At 37.2% G+C, this 17,314-nt stretch overlaps 1 protein-coding gene across 6 annotated transcripts in view; it reads left to right on the plus strand.

Moving 5' to 3' along the window:
• Positions 1-17,314, plus strand: part of LOC131047046 (uncharacterized) — a 123,779-nt gene that overhangs the window by 92,396 nt on the left and 14,069 nt on the right. The window contains exon 7 of one of the 6 annotated variants that reach the window (XM_057980856.2): positions 15,742-15,878. The exons of the other annotated variants lie outside the window; for them this stretch is intronic. Within the exon in view, the coding sequence (XP_057836839.2) occupies positions 15,742-15,831 (90 nt within the window). The 3' untranslated portion in view covers positions 15,832-15,878. Of the gene's footprint in view, positions 1-15,741; positions 15,879-17,314 lie in introns of those variants that run through there. 6 annotated transcript variants of the gene reach the window in all.

Consider the following 17,314-nt stretch of genomic DNA (forward strand, 5'->3'; position numbering starts at 1 on the left):
CCAAAAAGTGTCGATCCCTTCTAATGTCCAATTTTAACATATTTAAAACTTACAAACTGTAATTGTCCAATAGTTCAAAGAAATCGATTCTTTTAAAGAATCGTTAAAAACATAATTAAACTTTTACAAATAAGCATCATAAAGCTAAGGCATGATACAAAAATGGCATTATAAGAAACGACTTCATTGCGTGGTAGTTGCATCTTCCGACTGAGGAGGCTGTTGCTATGCTTGCTAGCTTGTTCAATCTTGTCAGGCCTTGAGGACACCTTGAATTCCATCCTCATTGGTAATGATCACATTTTTGTTTTGTATTGCCCACAATGATTTCGCCTTCCTAATTTCTTCTGCCTTTAAAAGGAATGCCTTATAATGAATGGCATACAAAATCAAGGATGCATCAATCCTTATCAACTTGTGTTTCTCCTCATCAAATGTATTTGGGTCTTGTTGTGATGTATTCACACATCGCCCCATTGCAAATGGGGACTTCCACTTTTTTTTTTGCTTTCTAAGGTCTTGTTAAAGTCTTTTGCTATTAACCTTGCATTGGGGAGGTATAGTTGGTCAAGAAGCCAGGAGTCAAGTGAATAGCCCTTTTGTGAGGTGTGAAATGAAATAATGTGAGATGAGGAGTCAAGCCAAGAGTTTGATAGAGGAGCCCCTTAGGCCAAGCCTAGTTGACTATGCAGGTGTTTTCTTGATCCTCCAAGTGACCCAATTACACTTCAATGAGAGGTGAGACTTGGGAGCAAAATTTGACTAAGTATGCTAAAATTTCCTTTGCTCTAGTCTAAGAGCAAATTTTGCTTCCATTGCTCCCCTTTGGGAGCGAAATCCCTCTCTAGGCTTTCCAAATCACCCAAAGCTGCCTCTAATCATCACGTGACACCTTAGTTTGAGCGAAGGATTCAATCCTTGATCAGGAATCTTGAATAAGGTTAAGTGTGGAAATCATTTCCATTGCTCCTCATTAGGAGCGAAAAACACTTCCTTTGCCCTCATCTTGGAGCGAAATTGTTTTCCTTAGCACATTTGAAGAAAATGAGTGAGTTTTAATGCCTTTGACACCATTTTGATCATAGAAGAGGTGAATTTCATCATGATTTTGGCTAAGGAATGGAGGGAAGATGGCTTATTAGGGTCAATTCCATTGCTCCTCTCTAGGAGCGAAAAACATTTCCATTGCTCTCCTTTGAGAGAGAATTTACCTTCTGTTGCCTTTAGTTGAGGGCGAAATCCTATCCAAAGCAAGCATTGAAGTCTTTTGAAGCATAGAAGCTAAACCTATGGTGTGAATTAGTAAGACCAAGCTAGAAGGTAAGTTTGGAGATCATTTCCTTTGCTCTAGTCTAGGAGCGAATTTTGCTTCCATTGCTCCTCTTTAGGAGCGAAATCCTTTCTAAAGCATTCATTGAGGGCTTTTGATAATTCTTTATGCATAAAACCAAGAACTTAAGGTATGAGTTGATAAAGGGGCAAACTTGAGGTCATTTCCATTGTCCAAGTCTCAGAGCGATTTCCTTTGCTCCTTCTCAGGAGCGAAATGTACTGTTGGCATTGAGTTGTCATTGATGTCAACCGATATTGTAGGTTACCGATAGAGTGTGTCAACTGGTATGAAGAAGATTGAACCGACATAAAGAAGAGAAGTATGTTCTGAGTTGATAGATGATATCATCGGTATGAGGTGAGATGCAGGAGTGTGTTGGCATGCTTGAGTGATAACCGGTAAGGCATAAACCGATATGAAGGCTGGCTATTTGTTTGTGATTAAGAGGCGAAATGTTATATGAATCACAACAACACCCGATGAGTAGAACATAAAGAATGGCATGAAAACATACTGGAAGGCAAGATGTTGTCGGTAAGAGTGATTGTTCAGTGTGTTGGACATATTGGTAAGGGTTTGTACTGGTAGAAGGACTTGTCGGATGTTCAAGTTGGAACTGACCCTATGTCGGTGAGTTGAATGTATGTTGATGTGTGCCCCATGGAGGTGAGGTGGAAAACATGCAGAGGTCGGTGAACTGTTCATCGACATGGTTGTCTGTGTTGTAGGTGGTCATTAAATGATAAAACCGCAAATCATGGGTTGATGATAGACTGATGTGGCTCGAGGAAGAATGGATGACAGAGAACAATCATACAATTAAGGAATTGTGATCGAAGCATGAAATCCGATTGCAGATTGACCTCGAGAAAGAAACAATTGGATCATAAATGAGTCAACAGATTTCAAGGTCGTAAAACAGGGTTAGGTTTGCTATTTTTAGCAAACATGTTTTGGTCAGATAAAAACGCATGATGTTTTATCTCCCCAAAGCAGGTGAGCGATCCAAGGCAGATCAAATCAGATTGGATACAAATTGGGTTGAAGGAGAGAAACCCTAACCGTCCTAAGTTTGAATTAGTTTTTGGCGGGAAGCCTCAAGTTTAAAAGATGCCGACCTGAGACTGATAAGGGATGATGTTGGAGAATGAAAGTGTGTGGGTAAAGTCTGTTTGAGTGGAAAAATAAGAAAAATCTGAAGTGTTTGTGTACTGGTGAGAAGGAACAAGGAAAACAGAGTAAAGGACAAACCGATAGAGTAAGTGAAGAACACAAAGGTGTGAAAACCAGTAGAGGCAGAATCTAGGAAGGTGTGGTCAAGTGTGAATTGAATCCAACAGTCAGAGGGAGAGAAGTTTTAGCAGAGTAAGAAACTGCAACAAGGCATTGTTGCAAGGTGTGTGGAGTTTTCACATATCGGTAAGATTGAAACCGGTAGTGCAGAGTACTGAAGGGTTGCAAAACTTCATTTGCAACAGGGAATTTATGTATGCATTTGAATCTTCATATTGTCTTCACTAAGTAGGTGCTTGCTTAGTGCAGGGGTTGTAGCTTTTTTGGGCTGTAGCCTATAAATTGATCAGGGTTTGGTGCTCCTTTGAGTCGGTGCTCATAAATTAGGGGTTGGTTCTCCTTGGATTGGTACCCTAAAATTGCAATCATATCATTTTTATTGTGAGCCTGGATTGGAGCAAAATATCTCCAACAACTATTCTCACCAAGGTTTTTCCCACATTGGGTTTTCCTCGTATATCTGGTGTTATGTGATGCATTCTTGTGTATGTGTTATATTAATCTTATAGCAAATCCTTTCACACACTTCGTTTGCATTGTCTGGTTTACCGGTCATCACTTTGCTTGTTTTATGGTTACCGGTATATCCCTGATTAGGAAAGAAGTGTTTAAATCATTGATTCACCCCCCTTTCAGTGATCCATTGTGTCCAACAATTGGTATCAGAGCCGAGGTGCCTTGTTTTGTCAAAGCGTTCTCTAGCTTGGATAGATCCTATCAAGTGTTCACAATGGCAAGAAATGAATCTGCCTCCTCAAAAGCTCCTATGTTTGATGGTGTCAACTATGCCTTTAGGAGTAGAAGAATGGAAACCTATTTGTCCTCTCTAGGTTTTGATATGTGGATGTCGGTTAAGAATGGGTATATAGTCCCAAGTGTTCCCCCTACCGATCCAGATACTAAGAAAGAATATGAGAACAATGCTAAAGCTAAAAATGTCATTCTTAGTGGGTTATCTGATAATGAGTTCGTTAAGGTTATGCACTATTCATCTGCCAAAGAAACTTGGGATAAGTTGCAGAAAATATTTGAAGGTGATGCTAAAGTCAAGGAAGCCAAGTTATAGACATTGAGAGCACAACTTGAGGGTTTGAAAATTAGAGATGAAGAGAAGATTGCTGACTATCTCGAAAGGATTGATGAAACAACAAACACCATTAGAGGGCTTGTAGAAGAAATAAAAGATGAGGTGGTAGTGAAGAAAGTACTTAGATCTCTCACATCTAAATATGATACAAAGGTTTCAACAATAGAAGCAAAAGATCTGCAAACCTTTACAATGGATGAGCTATATGGTTCCCTAACTGCTTATGAGATGAGGACTGTCGGTACTGAGGCAGTGAAGAAAGAAGCTACATTCAAAACATCTTGGAAAGGAAAATAAGATTCTGCTCAAGATGGAACCGGTGAAGATTCTGATGATATCATGACAAACTTTGTCAGAAGACTCAAGAGGGGTTCCGACAAATACAAAGACAAGTTGCCCTTGAAATGTTTCAATTGTGGAAAGATTGGACATTTTGTTGCCAAATGTCCTATGGTGATAAGGATGAAGATGATCAATCAAGTGGTAGCAAATCAATTGGTAAAGACAAGAAGAAGAATGTCTACCGGCATGGTAGAAGAGGGAACCGGAAGCAGAACAACCTTTACACACATGAAAATGATACCACAGATGAGGAGAGTGCCTCAGATGACTGTTGCAGTGAAGGTGAAGTCAAAGCAAACCTTTTTATGGCCCAAGAGGTCCCGGTACCAGAAGAAGGAGAAGAAGAAGAGCAAGAAGGTGAAGTAGATCTTGAAACTGAGCTCATCAGTGCCTTGGAAGAGCTGAAGAAAACAAGAAGAGATCTGAAGAAGGTGAAAAAGGCTGCAGCTAAAGAACAGGAGATGTTGGAGCAATCTCTTGAAGAATCCAAGAAAACAATTGCATATCTAAAACTTCAATTGGAAGAGGCCAAGAGGATCTATGAAGTTACTAGTACCGGCTTGAGTAAAAAGGAGAAGGAGCATCAGAACCTGGAAGAAGAAATTGTTAAGCTCTAGAAGGAATTAGAGAAGAGCAAGAATGAACTGATGATGAGAAGCAAGTATGAAAGCAGCACATAGGCCCTAGATAAAATGTTGAGCAAGCAAAAGTCTTCAAAGGATGTCGGTGGACTTGGATTTGAAAAGGGCCAGAGTTCCGAGAGCAAGGACTCAACCGAAAAGGAGATATAGTTCATGACATCCAGTGAGAGTAAGGTCAAGGAGGTATTCACTATTGGCAAATCTAAGAAAAAGAAGTCATATGCTGCTGCTACAAGGGATCAACCAGTAAGACAGAATGCAGCCGCAGTTCAACATACAAACTAGTATGCTGGAAATAAAGGAATGAGGAAGGTTGATGACCAAGGTTTCACTAGAGTTCATCAAGTGAGGAGTAGATATCCGGTAAGACAGAATCATGCTGCTCCTAGGACACAAAACCGGTATGTATCTGAATTCTATGGCTATTGTCACCGGTGTAATAAGTTCGGTCATAGAATGACAAAATGTAGGAAGATGAATGTAACACCTAGTTTTGAGAGTAGAAACTCATTTGCTGCATTACAAAGTGCAAATTTCACATGTTATAATTGCAATGAGTTTGGTCATAAGAGTTATGAGTGTAGGAGAAATGTGCAGGATTCCTACATGAATGCTTTGAATACATCTTTCAATGCTAATGTGAAATGTTATGTCTCAAAATTTTGGTCACATAGCAAGGCATTGTAAGCTAAGAACTGACAAGCAAAAGAAAATTGTACTGGATTAGAAGATATAGACAAAATTGGAACACAAGATGACATGAGGAGAAGAAAGAAGAGAAACAGGTTTGGGTAGAGGAGAAGAAGAACAAGACAGAGTCAAGCTTGATTGTGCAGATTGCTCTACATGTTGAAAGGAGGAATCTGTGGGTAGTAGATAGTGGTTGTTGAAATCGCATGACCAGAGACAAGAAAAAGTTAATCAAGCTTGATGATTGGAATGGTGGTTCTGTCCGGTTTGGTGACAACTCCTCTATCAAGATTAAGGGTCGTGGTACATTGAATATTGATGGAAAGTTCAAGGCTCATGATATGTACTATGTGGAAGGACTAAAGCATAATCTACTGTGTGTAAGTCAAATGTGTGACAAAGGGTACAAGTTCACATTTGACTCTACCGGTTGTCAGATAAGCAAACAGAGTACCGATCAGGTTGTGGCAGAAGGAAAGAGGACAAATGGTAATGTTTACAATATGAAGGAATGCTATGAGTCCCAATGCATGATGGGACATGCTGATGAAAGTTGGTTGTGGCACTAGAGATTAGGCCACGTGAACTTTGATAATCTGGTAAAGATAAGCAAAAATCGGTATGTAAGAAATATTCCACAAATAACTAAACCGACAAGTAGGTTTTGTGATGAATGCATCAGAGGCAAGCAAATCAAAGTGAGTTGCAAAACAAAAGAGTACAATACCTCAAGACATCTGGAATTAGTACATATAGATTTGTGTGGACCAACAAGGACTAGGGTTCTGGCCGGTGAGAGATACTTCATGATATTCATTGATTACTACTCAAGTATGACTTGGGTGACATTTCTGCATGACAAATCATAGGCATTTGAAAGATTCAAGATTTTCAGAAGAATGGTTGAAAATGATAGTGGATACCGGTTAAAGTGCTTAAGATCAGACCGGGGTGGAGAATATTCTTCCAATGAGTTTATTGACTACTGTGAGAGACATGGAATCCGGAGATAGTATTCAGTAGCAAGAACACCACAACAAAATGGTGTGGCAGAGAGGAAGAATAGGACAATGAAGGAGATGGCTAGAACAATGTTGAATGAGACCAACATACCGGATACATACTGGAAGGAAGCAGTTCATACTGCTGTCTACACATTAAACCGGGTACAGTTAAGAGTGAATAATAGAATGACTCCTTATGAGTTATGGTATAACCGGAAACCATCACTCAAGCATTTTAGAGTGTTTGGAAGTAAGTGTTTCATCAAGAGAGATGCTGATGGATTAGGAAGTTTATTTTTCCGGAGTGATGAAGGAATCTTCTTGGGTTACTCAACCAATAGTAAAGCCTACAAATGCTACAACAAGAGATTAAGAAAAATGGTTGAGAGTATAAATGTGAGAATAGATGAAGACCTACACAAGGGAAAATCTGCACCGACACCCTACATTAATGATTTAGATGTTGAATATGAAGAACAATCTGACAATGGACCAGTAGAAGAAGCACCAAGCAAGAACCCCAACCGCTATGTGCAGAAGAACCATTTGGAAGAACAAATCATAGGAGATAAAAATGAAGGTGTGCAGACCAGAAGGAGACTAGCCCAAAACAATGAGCAGATAAATTTATGCCTCATGATAGAACTTGACCCCAAAACCTTTGATGAAGCTAGCAAAAGCGAGAAGTGGGTAGATGCCATGGATGAAGAGCTGAAACAAATTGAGAAAAAATCAAACTTGGGAACTTGTCCCTAGACCGACAAACAAGAATGTCATAGGTACCAAGTGGGTCTACCGGAACAAGATGAATGAAGAAGGCAAGATAATCTGACATAAAGCAAGGTTAGTTTGCAAAGGGTATGCTCAAGTGGAAGGTATTGACTTCGAAGAAACCTTTGCACCGGTTGCTAGGTTAGAGGCAATACGAATGTTTTTAGCTTTCTCTGCCTATAAAGGATACAAGGTTTACCAAATGGATGTCAAATCTGTATTTTTGAATGGTAATCTTGAAGAAGAGGTTTATATGGAACAACTAGAAGGATATCTATTACATGATGATGAGAGTTTTGTATGTTAGTTGAAGAAAGCCCTGTATGGTTTGAAGCAGGCCCCCAGAGCATGGTATTCCTGGTTAGACAAATATTTGAAAGAGCAAGGATTCCGTAAAGGGAATGCAGACAACAACTTGTATATCAAAGTAAATGGAGATCATATGATTATAGTTGTTGTATATGTGGATGACATTATCTTTGGTGGAGACAAGGACATAATTTGCAAAGAATTTGCAGATCAGATGAAGACAAAATTTGAGATGTCCATTTTGGGTGAGTTGTCCTATTTTCTTGGTTTGCAGATCTCACAGCAGGAGAAAGGAATTTTCATCTCACAAACCAATTATGTTAAAGACATGTTGAAAAAGTTTCAAATGGAGGACAACAAACCGGTAAGTACTCCCATGGTTACTGGTTGTAAATTGAGCAAACTAGATGAGTCACCAGAAGTAGAGCAGACACTGTATAGGTCTATGATTGGTAGTCTGTTATATCTAACAACATTTAGACCAGATATAGTACAAGGAGTTTGCATGGTTGCAAGATTCCAAGCTGCGCCTAAATAGTCTCACTTAAATGCGGTCAGGAGAATCTTTATGTACCTACAAGGAACAATAAGTTATGGCTTGTGGTATCCAAAGAAATGAGACTTCACTTTGCAGGCTTATATTGATGCAGATTGGGCAAGATGTATTGATGACCGAAAGAGTACAAGTGGAGGTGCTTTCTACTTAGGAGACCGATTAGTATCATGGCACAACAAGAAGCAAGATTCAGTGTCATTATCTACTGCTGAGGCCGAGTATATAGCTGCTGCTACATGTTCATAGGTATTGTGGATGAAGCAGACACTGAAGGACATACAAGTGGAGATACTGAATTCTATTCCAATCCGGTGTGATAACTCCAGTGCAATCAACATCTCCAAGAATCCAGTAATGCACTCAAGAACAAAACACATTGCAATCAAGTATCACTTCTTGAGGAAGAAGGTAGCAGACAAGAAGGTCATAGTAGAGTATGTTCCAACCAGTGAGCTGATTGCTGACATATTTACCAAGCCACTTCCTTTGGGCACATTTGAGTACTTGAGACAAAAGTTGGGAGTTGTCCCACCATCATGCAACACTTAAATGTGTAGGGATATGTATGGTTCAGGGGGAGTCAACAATTATTATTATCTTATGACTTTGGAATCATGAAGCATGGACATAGGGGGAGAATGTGTCCTACCTGTTGAAGGCATGAGTTGTAATTCAACTTGTCCAACTCCTGATTCCATAACTGCTAAAGGGAGAGAATAAGGTTGGAGTCTAGTAGTATGATTGGTGTCAGACTAAAGTTCCCTTTGCCATTGTTGTCAAAGGGGGAGGGAAACTGGTACATAAAGTGTTGACATCAATGCCAAAGGGGGAGATTGTTGGCATTGAGTTGTCATTGATGTCAACTGGTATTGCAGGTTACCGGTAGAGTGTGTCCTAAAATTGTAATCAAATCATTTTCATTGTGATGTTGGATTGGAGCAGAATATCTCCAACAACTATTCTCACCGAGGTTTTTCCCACATTGGGTTTTCCTCGTATATGTGGTGTTATGTGATGCATTCTTGTGTATGTGTTATATTAATCTTATAGCGAATCCTTTCACACACTTAGTTTGCATTGTCTGGTTTACCGGTCAACACTCTGCTTGTTTTATGGTTATCCGTATATCCCTGATTAGGAAAGAAGTATTTAAATCACTGATTCATCCCCCTCTCAGTGATCCATTGTGTCCAACATCCACTTCCTTTGCCCTTGCTTGAGAGTGAATTTGCTTCTAATGCCCTACGTGAGCATAATGCGAGGCACTTGAGTTGATAGATTGAAGGAAAGTCAGCAAGAAAGTGTTAAGATTCAAATTGGTGGCCATTTCCATTTCTCCTCAGTGGGAGCGAAATTTACTTCCTTTGCTCATGGATAGGAGTGAAATTCTCTCTAAGGCTTTCCTTAAGACTAATTTGACACATTTACACATTAGGAAGACAAAATCACAAGGTCTAATTTGATGCAAAGGCAATGAATTGATCAAACCTAGCTAAGAGGTGAGTTTGAGGTCTACTTCCTTTGCTCTCTGACAGGAGCGAAAATCCCTTCAATTGCTCCTTGTTGGGGGCGAATTTGTGTTCCTTTGCCTAAGGGTAGGAGCAAAATTGATCTCAAAGCCTTTCTTAAGGTTGATTTGATGTACTTGAAGTGATGAAAGGCAAAATTTGATTAAGTGAGAGATTTTTCTTTGCTCCTTGATTGGAGCGAAATTCACTTCCATTGCCATGGTTTAGGAGAGAAATTTCTTCTAGGGTCATCTTTGAAGTCAATTTGATATGTTTTCATGTATGGGTGGGTAAAAACTAAAGGTTTGAGTCAGGGGAATGAAGGTAAGTAAAAGAGATTGAGCTAAGTATCCAAATTGCAATGACTTCCTTTGTTCCCTGATAGGAGCGAAATGTTCTTCCATTGCTCCTCATGAGGAGTGAATTTCATTTCTATTGCCTCTATCATGGATCGAAATCATCTCCAAGACGTTTGGTGGAAGAAATTTGACAAAGCTTGAATATGAGAGATGAATTTGTTCTTCCATTGCTCCTCATGAGGAGTGAATTTGACAAAGCAAGAATTTGACAAAGTACCAAAAAATTTCCTTTGCTCCTTGTTAGAAGCGAATTCTTGTTCCTTTGCTCCTCATTGAGAGCGAAATGTTCTTCCTTTGCTCATGAATAGGAGCGAAGTTGATCCCAAGGTTCCTCTTGAGATTATTTTGACCTATTTTCACCTATGGATGAGTGGAACCTAGAATTTGAGTTGATGGATTGGAGAAAGTGGATGAAATTTTGGCTAAGTATGGCATTAATTTCCATTGCTCCCATTTAGGAGCGAATTGTGCTTTTATTGCTCGTTAAGTGAAGCAAAAAGTACTTCCTTTGCCTCATCACGAGAGTGAAAAACCTTTCCTAAGCATTTTGATGACTATTTGATGCACACCACATAAGAAAGGTGATAAACTTGAGGCATATGAAGGTAAGATCGGTGAAATTTAGCTAAGTGAATTGGGGTTCTTATCACTTCCTTTGCCTAAGGATAGGAGCAAATTTCTATTCCATTGCTCCACCCTAGGAGCGAAAAGTTCTTCCTTTGCTCCCCTTTAGGAGCGAATTTGCTCATTGACAACGACTAGCATCAAATATAGTTCTTCAGAACATCAACCATCTCACCCAAAAACCTCTTCTTTATCAGACCAAGGCGTAAAGAGTTAGCCATCTCCTTGGATTCCCTTGCATTAAGGAGGGTGGCTAAAAACATGTCAAAAATATCTGTATTTACACGATGGCAGTGGTTAGTCTTCATAAATTCTTCTCCAAGAACCATTTTCATAGCATGGATGACCAAGTCATGACTAGAATTCAAAACACATTTTAACCTCTTCTCCACGATCTCTTTAAGAAAGGCCATCTATGTTTTCTTGGACACCAAACAAATAGGCATTTTCATCTTACAGTCACACCTCACTTCCACAGTTATCGAGCAAAGGAAAACGGAAATGAATGCATTGCATCAAGTTGAGACTGATATTTAAAAGCAGTTCCATGCTTCAAACTGGAAATATTGTAGCTTGGACCATTATGAAGGTGTCACCTCAGAGGTTTAGCATGATAAAAAATCATTCTTGAGACACCTCAATTCTTAAATGTCGTCGTCCTTTCTATACCATCCCCCAACTCACCAATTCGTCATTCAAGCCATCATCAGAGGACCACCTTCTAATTAGTCAAAACATACATCACTATTCAATGCCATAAGGCTTGTGCCTTGCTTAGCTTGAGCGAAAAGGAAATTAGTGTTAACAAATTATATATTTATATTACTTCATTACTCATAGTCACAATGTGTAAATAGTTTTTATTTTGAGGAAGCAATACAAGGATGTTAGCAATTATTATCATGGTGGAAAATCACACATTTATTAATGATAATTTATTTCATATTATTTGAAGAAAGATATATTACATCAATTATCGTTTAAATATTTTAATCTATTTTTCTTTAGCCTTTCTCTTTGCAAGTTGTCTACCTTTTTTCATTTTTTCATAATGGTCAAATGAGAATGTTGACATTATTCTAAGACCTTCCAAAGACTTTACATGAGACACTGCCACAAATTTTAATCTTGTTATTTCTCGTGGTCCTATATCAATTGTGACTTTTCACAGAGTCAACCTTTGAGATTTATGTATTGTTAATGCCCATGTCAATCTTAATGGTAATTGAAGTGTTTTGCACTTTGTATTGTTGTTATTGGAATTGTATTTGGATGATGATTGTCAAATGGTATTCTTGAATAATTGTCCAATTCAACCATGACATATATTGGTGGCTCAGGTGGAGAACCTCCTAGTTTATAGATAATCTTTCGAATATATCCTAGAGCTCCATTTACAAGTCCTTCTTGTATCCAAAGATTTAAAGTCAACACCACTCTTGAATTCTCACTGATAAAAATCTCTAGATCAAGTTTTTCATTAGAAAAATCTTTTGTGATGCACGCTTCCTACTTTTGTTGCAAGACTGCATGCAACAATACATTTCAATGAATATAACATTTTTTTGTTATGATTATGAACATTTTCCTTTGTGGACAACAACTGGATAGTATTGTCAAACTCAACATTACTTGCAACATCTATGCTACTTGGGGTTCTAGTTATAAGCGACCTCTAGTCATCAATTTTTGGGTTTGCATATCTTAGATTTGTTAAAAGTTGACAAAATCTTTGTTGTTGGTTGTTTTCTCAATCTTGTTTGAATGTTTTATCAAATGTAACCATAGTTTTGAATTTATCCCACAATAACTTTTCTCTTCGGTTGCTATCATATGTCGGTCTATCATTGACTGAAGGCAATTGGTCCAAATCTCCAACCAAAATCATAAATATACTTGAAAGATGATTGACAAAATGTATTTTAAAATTGTGGAGTAATTATATAAATGTTGCAGTTATGTATATATTAAATATAATATGAAATAACTATCTTCATTAGTCATAATAAAAGGTTTACTTGCAAAACTTATGTGTCCATTTTGGGGAAATGTTTGTAGAAGTCGAGAATCTATGTTTTCTAACATCTTTTGACCAATGAAGCTCATTTCATCAATCAAAATGTATTTGATGTGTGCTATATCTTCTTGAAAACTTGTCAGTCTTGTTCCTTCTAGCTGAGCAAAATCTCGTTCTGGGATTCTCAATTTTGAATGGACTATAGAGGCCCCTATATTGATGTTGCAACTCTCGTTGGTGCAAGTAGTAGAAGGGGAGAATGACATGGCATTGCTCCATTTTCAAGAGCTTGACTAATGACACCAATTAGATATGAGTTTCATGTTTTTGTTGGTCCTTGTATTATCATGAATAAAGGCTCTTCATCTTGATGTGTATGGTAGTGTGCTATAATCATGTTGATTGCCTTTCTTTGTTTAGCATTGAGGGTTGTGTAGTTGATGCGTTGCGGTATATCATCATGTATGAGACATCCATGATCTCTCATGTTGCTTATGAAATTGATTGCTTGAACTGTGTACTCTTCACCTTGATATTTGTGAGACCAATATGTATGTCTATCAATGTCTTTTTTGCCTAACATATCTATTTTAGAATCATGTATATTTTGACCTTGATGCAATCTAGATAAAATTTCCCATTCATGCTCTGTGGTATTTCTTTGGACATGTTCATTGTCTTCAATTTCAAAATCATTGGTATTTTCAACATTTTCTATTATTGTTCTTCATTCCATATGCTAAGGATAATAGTTGAGTGACTCCCACATTGCTATTATGGAGTCATTATCATGACCAACATCTCTTTCTATGTCACCAAATGGTTTGTACAATAATAATTCTGAGAAACAGAAGTCAATCCATTTATTTGAGTCACGTGGAGTAATAGATACAAACCTAGGGGTAATTTTGACGATAGATGCACTTTGTCTTTGTTCCCATTTATTGTCTCTTCTTCCTTTAGGATTATATATCCATGGTTTGACTGCATCAAGCAATGGGACACCTTCCATAGAAGGAGGCCTTGTTTTATATCCATCAATGAGAGATATTGTTTGATCTTCATTGTTCTCTTCAGTATGTAGAGCTATAGGTTTGAAAACCTTGAACATGAAACATTTAGATTAATTTTTTTCTATTTCTCTCTGCTAATGAAAGTTCTAATAACATGTGACATTTTTCTTGAGCTGCATTGTCTTTCTATAACTGTCTCAGTTAGAAGCCTTCTATATGTTCGTGCAACTAAATCATTAGGGTTTTCAATGTTTGAAAGGCGGATCAACATTTGGCTATGTGTTTCTGAGCTTTTTTCTATTTTTGCTGCATACTTTGCAATATATTTGATTACAACATGCTTGGAAGGAACACATGTTGCCAATCTATATTTGCTCTCCACAATTTCAATATGTGGGGATTATGTGAATTCACTCTTTCTTCATTCCTTGCTAGTTCAATTTTTTTGTCTCCTGTCTCTATGTTTTCATATAATTTAGATCTTCCCAAATTCAATGGCCAAGGGCTTTATACCTGGAATGAAGATGAATTCATATATTTTATTAATTGGCATTATTTTTATATATATAAACAGTGTAAAAATATTTTGACCAATTAAATAGTCACCTGTAAACCATCCTTCCTCTTTTTCTCAAGCATGCACCCTCCCTACACACTGTTTGTCATTTACAGAGTTTAGTCTCTTCATAGTCACATTCAACGTCTATCTCTGCATGTTGTGTTGTATTTTTTAAACATGGATGGTGGTGAAAATTTTGGAATGCCTACAATTGTAAACACAAATGAATGTATTAGTTATTTGATTAGCTATAAGTAGTTCATGTGATATATTAGATGTGTATGTAAAAATATTTATGTATATGCCTGTATATGTGAATCTTGTCTAGGATTCCATGCATGGACAATGGAATGAAAATAACTTTCAACATTTTTCTTTTGCTCCTCATTTGACCAATCGATGTTGTCCATATTTGGTGCTCCATGCATTCAAAACGAATCCATGCACATGTGGTGACCCCCTATGTTGCCATTCATATGTGGTCGAATAATCGTTAACATTCATTCCTTTTTGTAGAATTTCTTTTCTAAATAGTGAATGTCTTAAGTGCATGTAGTGCACGACAATATGAGGATAATCTATAACATTTTGTTTTCGCCAATTTTGAGCTTCATGTGGAGTAGGCAGTGGTGATCCTGACATTAATGCATGCAAATCAGAGCAATACATGTCTGCAACTCTTAATGTAAAGAATATTGTAGGAGTGCCAATTTGATGAAGCATATCTGTCAATTCTGCATTACATTGAGCCAAATAAGCTCGTGTACCCCTTGATTTGGTTCCAAAACACATTAGTCTATCCGCTAGATATGTTTTCCATATGTTGACACATTTTCCATATGTTGACGCAACTCATTAATGGTGATTAACATTTTCTTGAAAACTTTTTTTTGCAAATAGTGTAGATTGATTTTGTGCACAGTGCCTCTGTATCATATTCATCACGAAATATTTGAATCTTGAATGTTGACCAAAACGATGATCCTTATACCTCAATAGGTGTTTCACAAATTCATGTAAATGCACTTGCCTCATTCAGGGTTCTAACCAATCACATCTTCCATCAGGGAACAATGTTGGGAATGCAATATCAAGTAATCCTGATGTGGCATACCCATTGATAGCAGATGCACCAATTCCTGGCCAATCAATCAATGCTATTGGATTTGTATCAAGGTTATTAACCCATTCATGAATCAATTCCATCTCTCTATGAATAGTAAGGAGTTTTGAAGCTATTGGTGTTGTGTGCTCAATTATATTACCTTTTTCTATCTTAATCAGTGGACCCACAAATATGATTTCATTTGCATCAGAATCAAATTCCATGTGCACCGTCTTTAATTTGCTGAAATATTTTTGTCTTGATAGAGTGTTGAGAACATTTGTGTCAATTCTAACATTAGAGTAAAACTTGTCATGTTGTACTTTGTACTTAAGCGCTTTATACACACGATCCCTATTGACTATAAAGCTATAATTGGTGCCACGTTGATCCCTTCTTCAAACAATAATGATTGGCAAATGAGCTATTGTATGTGGCAAAATTTGTGCAACATGTTCGACATTTTGCAAGAAACCTATCGTGTGTCCTTTGTATCTATATTGACCACCTATTGCATGTGTATCTTGTAGTATTGGGTTGACACGTGCAATCAACATTTCTTCTACTTGAGTCAATTTCGCAAGCTCCTTTGGTTGTGGCCTGAGATCCATATTATTTGAAGCGGAAAATCTATGAATACCTCTCTTGTCGACATCTAGTACATACAATACCTTGAGTAGTGGGAGATATTTTGATTCCTGGATAATATTCTTGACAAATATGGCACATGTTTGACAATCTAAGGTTATCCAATTGATGTTGAAATTGCAATTGGAATCTTTTGAAATCAGTTTCAAGCATTCCATTCAGGTTTTGTATATTTTCGACACGTGTTTGTACAATTGAATCGATTCCCATTGGAGTTGCATGCTTAGGTGTTTTTGGTACATGTTCTGTTGAACTTGAACTTGAACTTTCATTTAGAAGATTCAATTCAATATTTGCATGACATTGCTGATTGTATGTACCACTTGATTGTAGATCAAGTTGACGTCTTTCTCTATTTTGATTTTCTAATTCTTGTACTATTACTTCTGCCCTTCTTCTAACATCTCTTTGCTGTCGAGCTTCATTATCTCGTATTCTTTGTTCTTACCTTTGAACTTCTGTCATTTGTTCATGTTGTCATCTTTGATATTCTCTTCGATACTCTCTATGACATTCTCTTTGATATTGTCTTCTTTGCTCCTCTAATTCGAAATTCAATCTTGGTCGCACCATAGCTATTAATTTTTTTTTGACATAAAGTAATTGTGTTAATTTTGGAGCATTGTAGCGAAGAAGCTTGAACTTGAAAAATTATAGTGGACGAATGGCAAACCCATTTTTATTTTATAGCAATTGAATTTTGCATACAAGAATATTGGAAAAGGAACATTCAAAGTAGAATATAAATTTATAAGAATTGAGAAGTCTATATTGAATCGAACAAAATCAACCGAGTCCAAAAAATCCAGTTACCGCTAGATTCAGCAACTATGATTTCTCATTGTGGATGCCAACCTTTTTCTATTGTGAAGCTGTTTGCTATAAATTTGGAGGTCGATTCCTTGTTGTGGCAGAGCCATTAGATTATGGGAAGGATGTGTTACCTTTATTAGTTGCAGGGTGCAAACTGAAACATTTGGAGCAGTATCCAGTCACTACCTTTTGGTGTGAGAATAAGTAATTATATAGGCAAATTCTTGTGCCACTATTTTATCTCTGAAGGTGTAAGTTTGGCTATTATTGTGAAGCGAAAGGTATCTTAGGCTCGCATCTAGATAAGACGAGTATTATCTTTGTTGTTGCTATTATAGTTTGGGCCTAAACGTGGAAGAATAAAGTCATTATGCAAGTATCATTGTATTTAGTTTTCTTGAGTCAGAAATAAGGTCATAAATACAATCTTTTCCTTGTATTTTTTTTAGTGATATTTGAGAAATATTGTAATATGATCTTAACATTAGAGGTTATAGTAATATTCCAACTTTTCAATCCTATGTTGTATTTAAATAAATGCATGTGAATGTCAAACATACTTCCATGAACTTGAAACCAAACTTGCAACTGTATTGATCTGCAAACTATTCACAAAACAAAATAAAAGAAAAATTAGAAAAG

The sequence above is a fragment of the Cryptomeria japonica genome, chromosome 7 (genome assembly GCF_030272615.1).
Source record: "Cryptomeria japonica chromosome 7, Sugi_1.0, whole genome shotgun sequence".
NCBI classification, from domain to species: domain Eukaryota; kingdom Viridiplantae; phylum Streptophyta; class Pinopsida; order Cupressales; family Cupressaceae; genus Cryptomeria; species Cryptomeria japonica.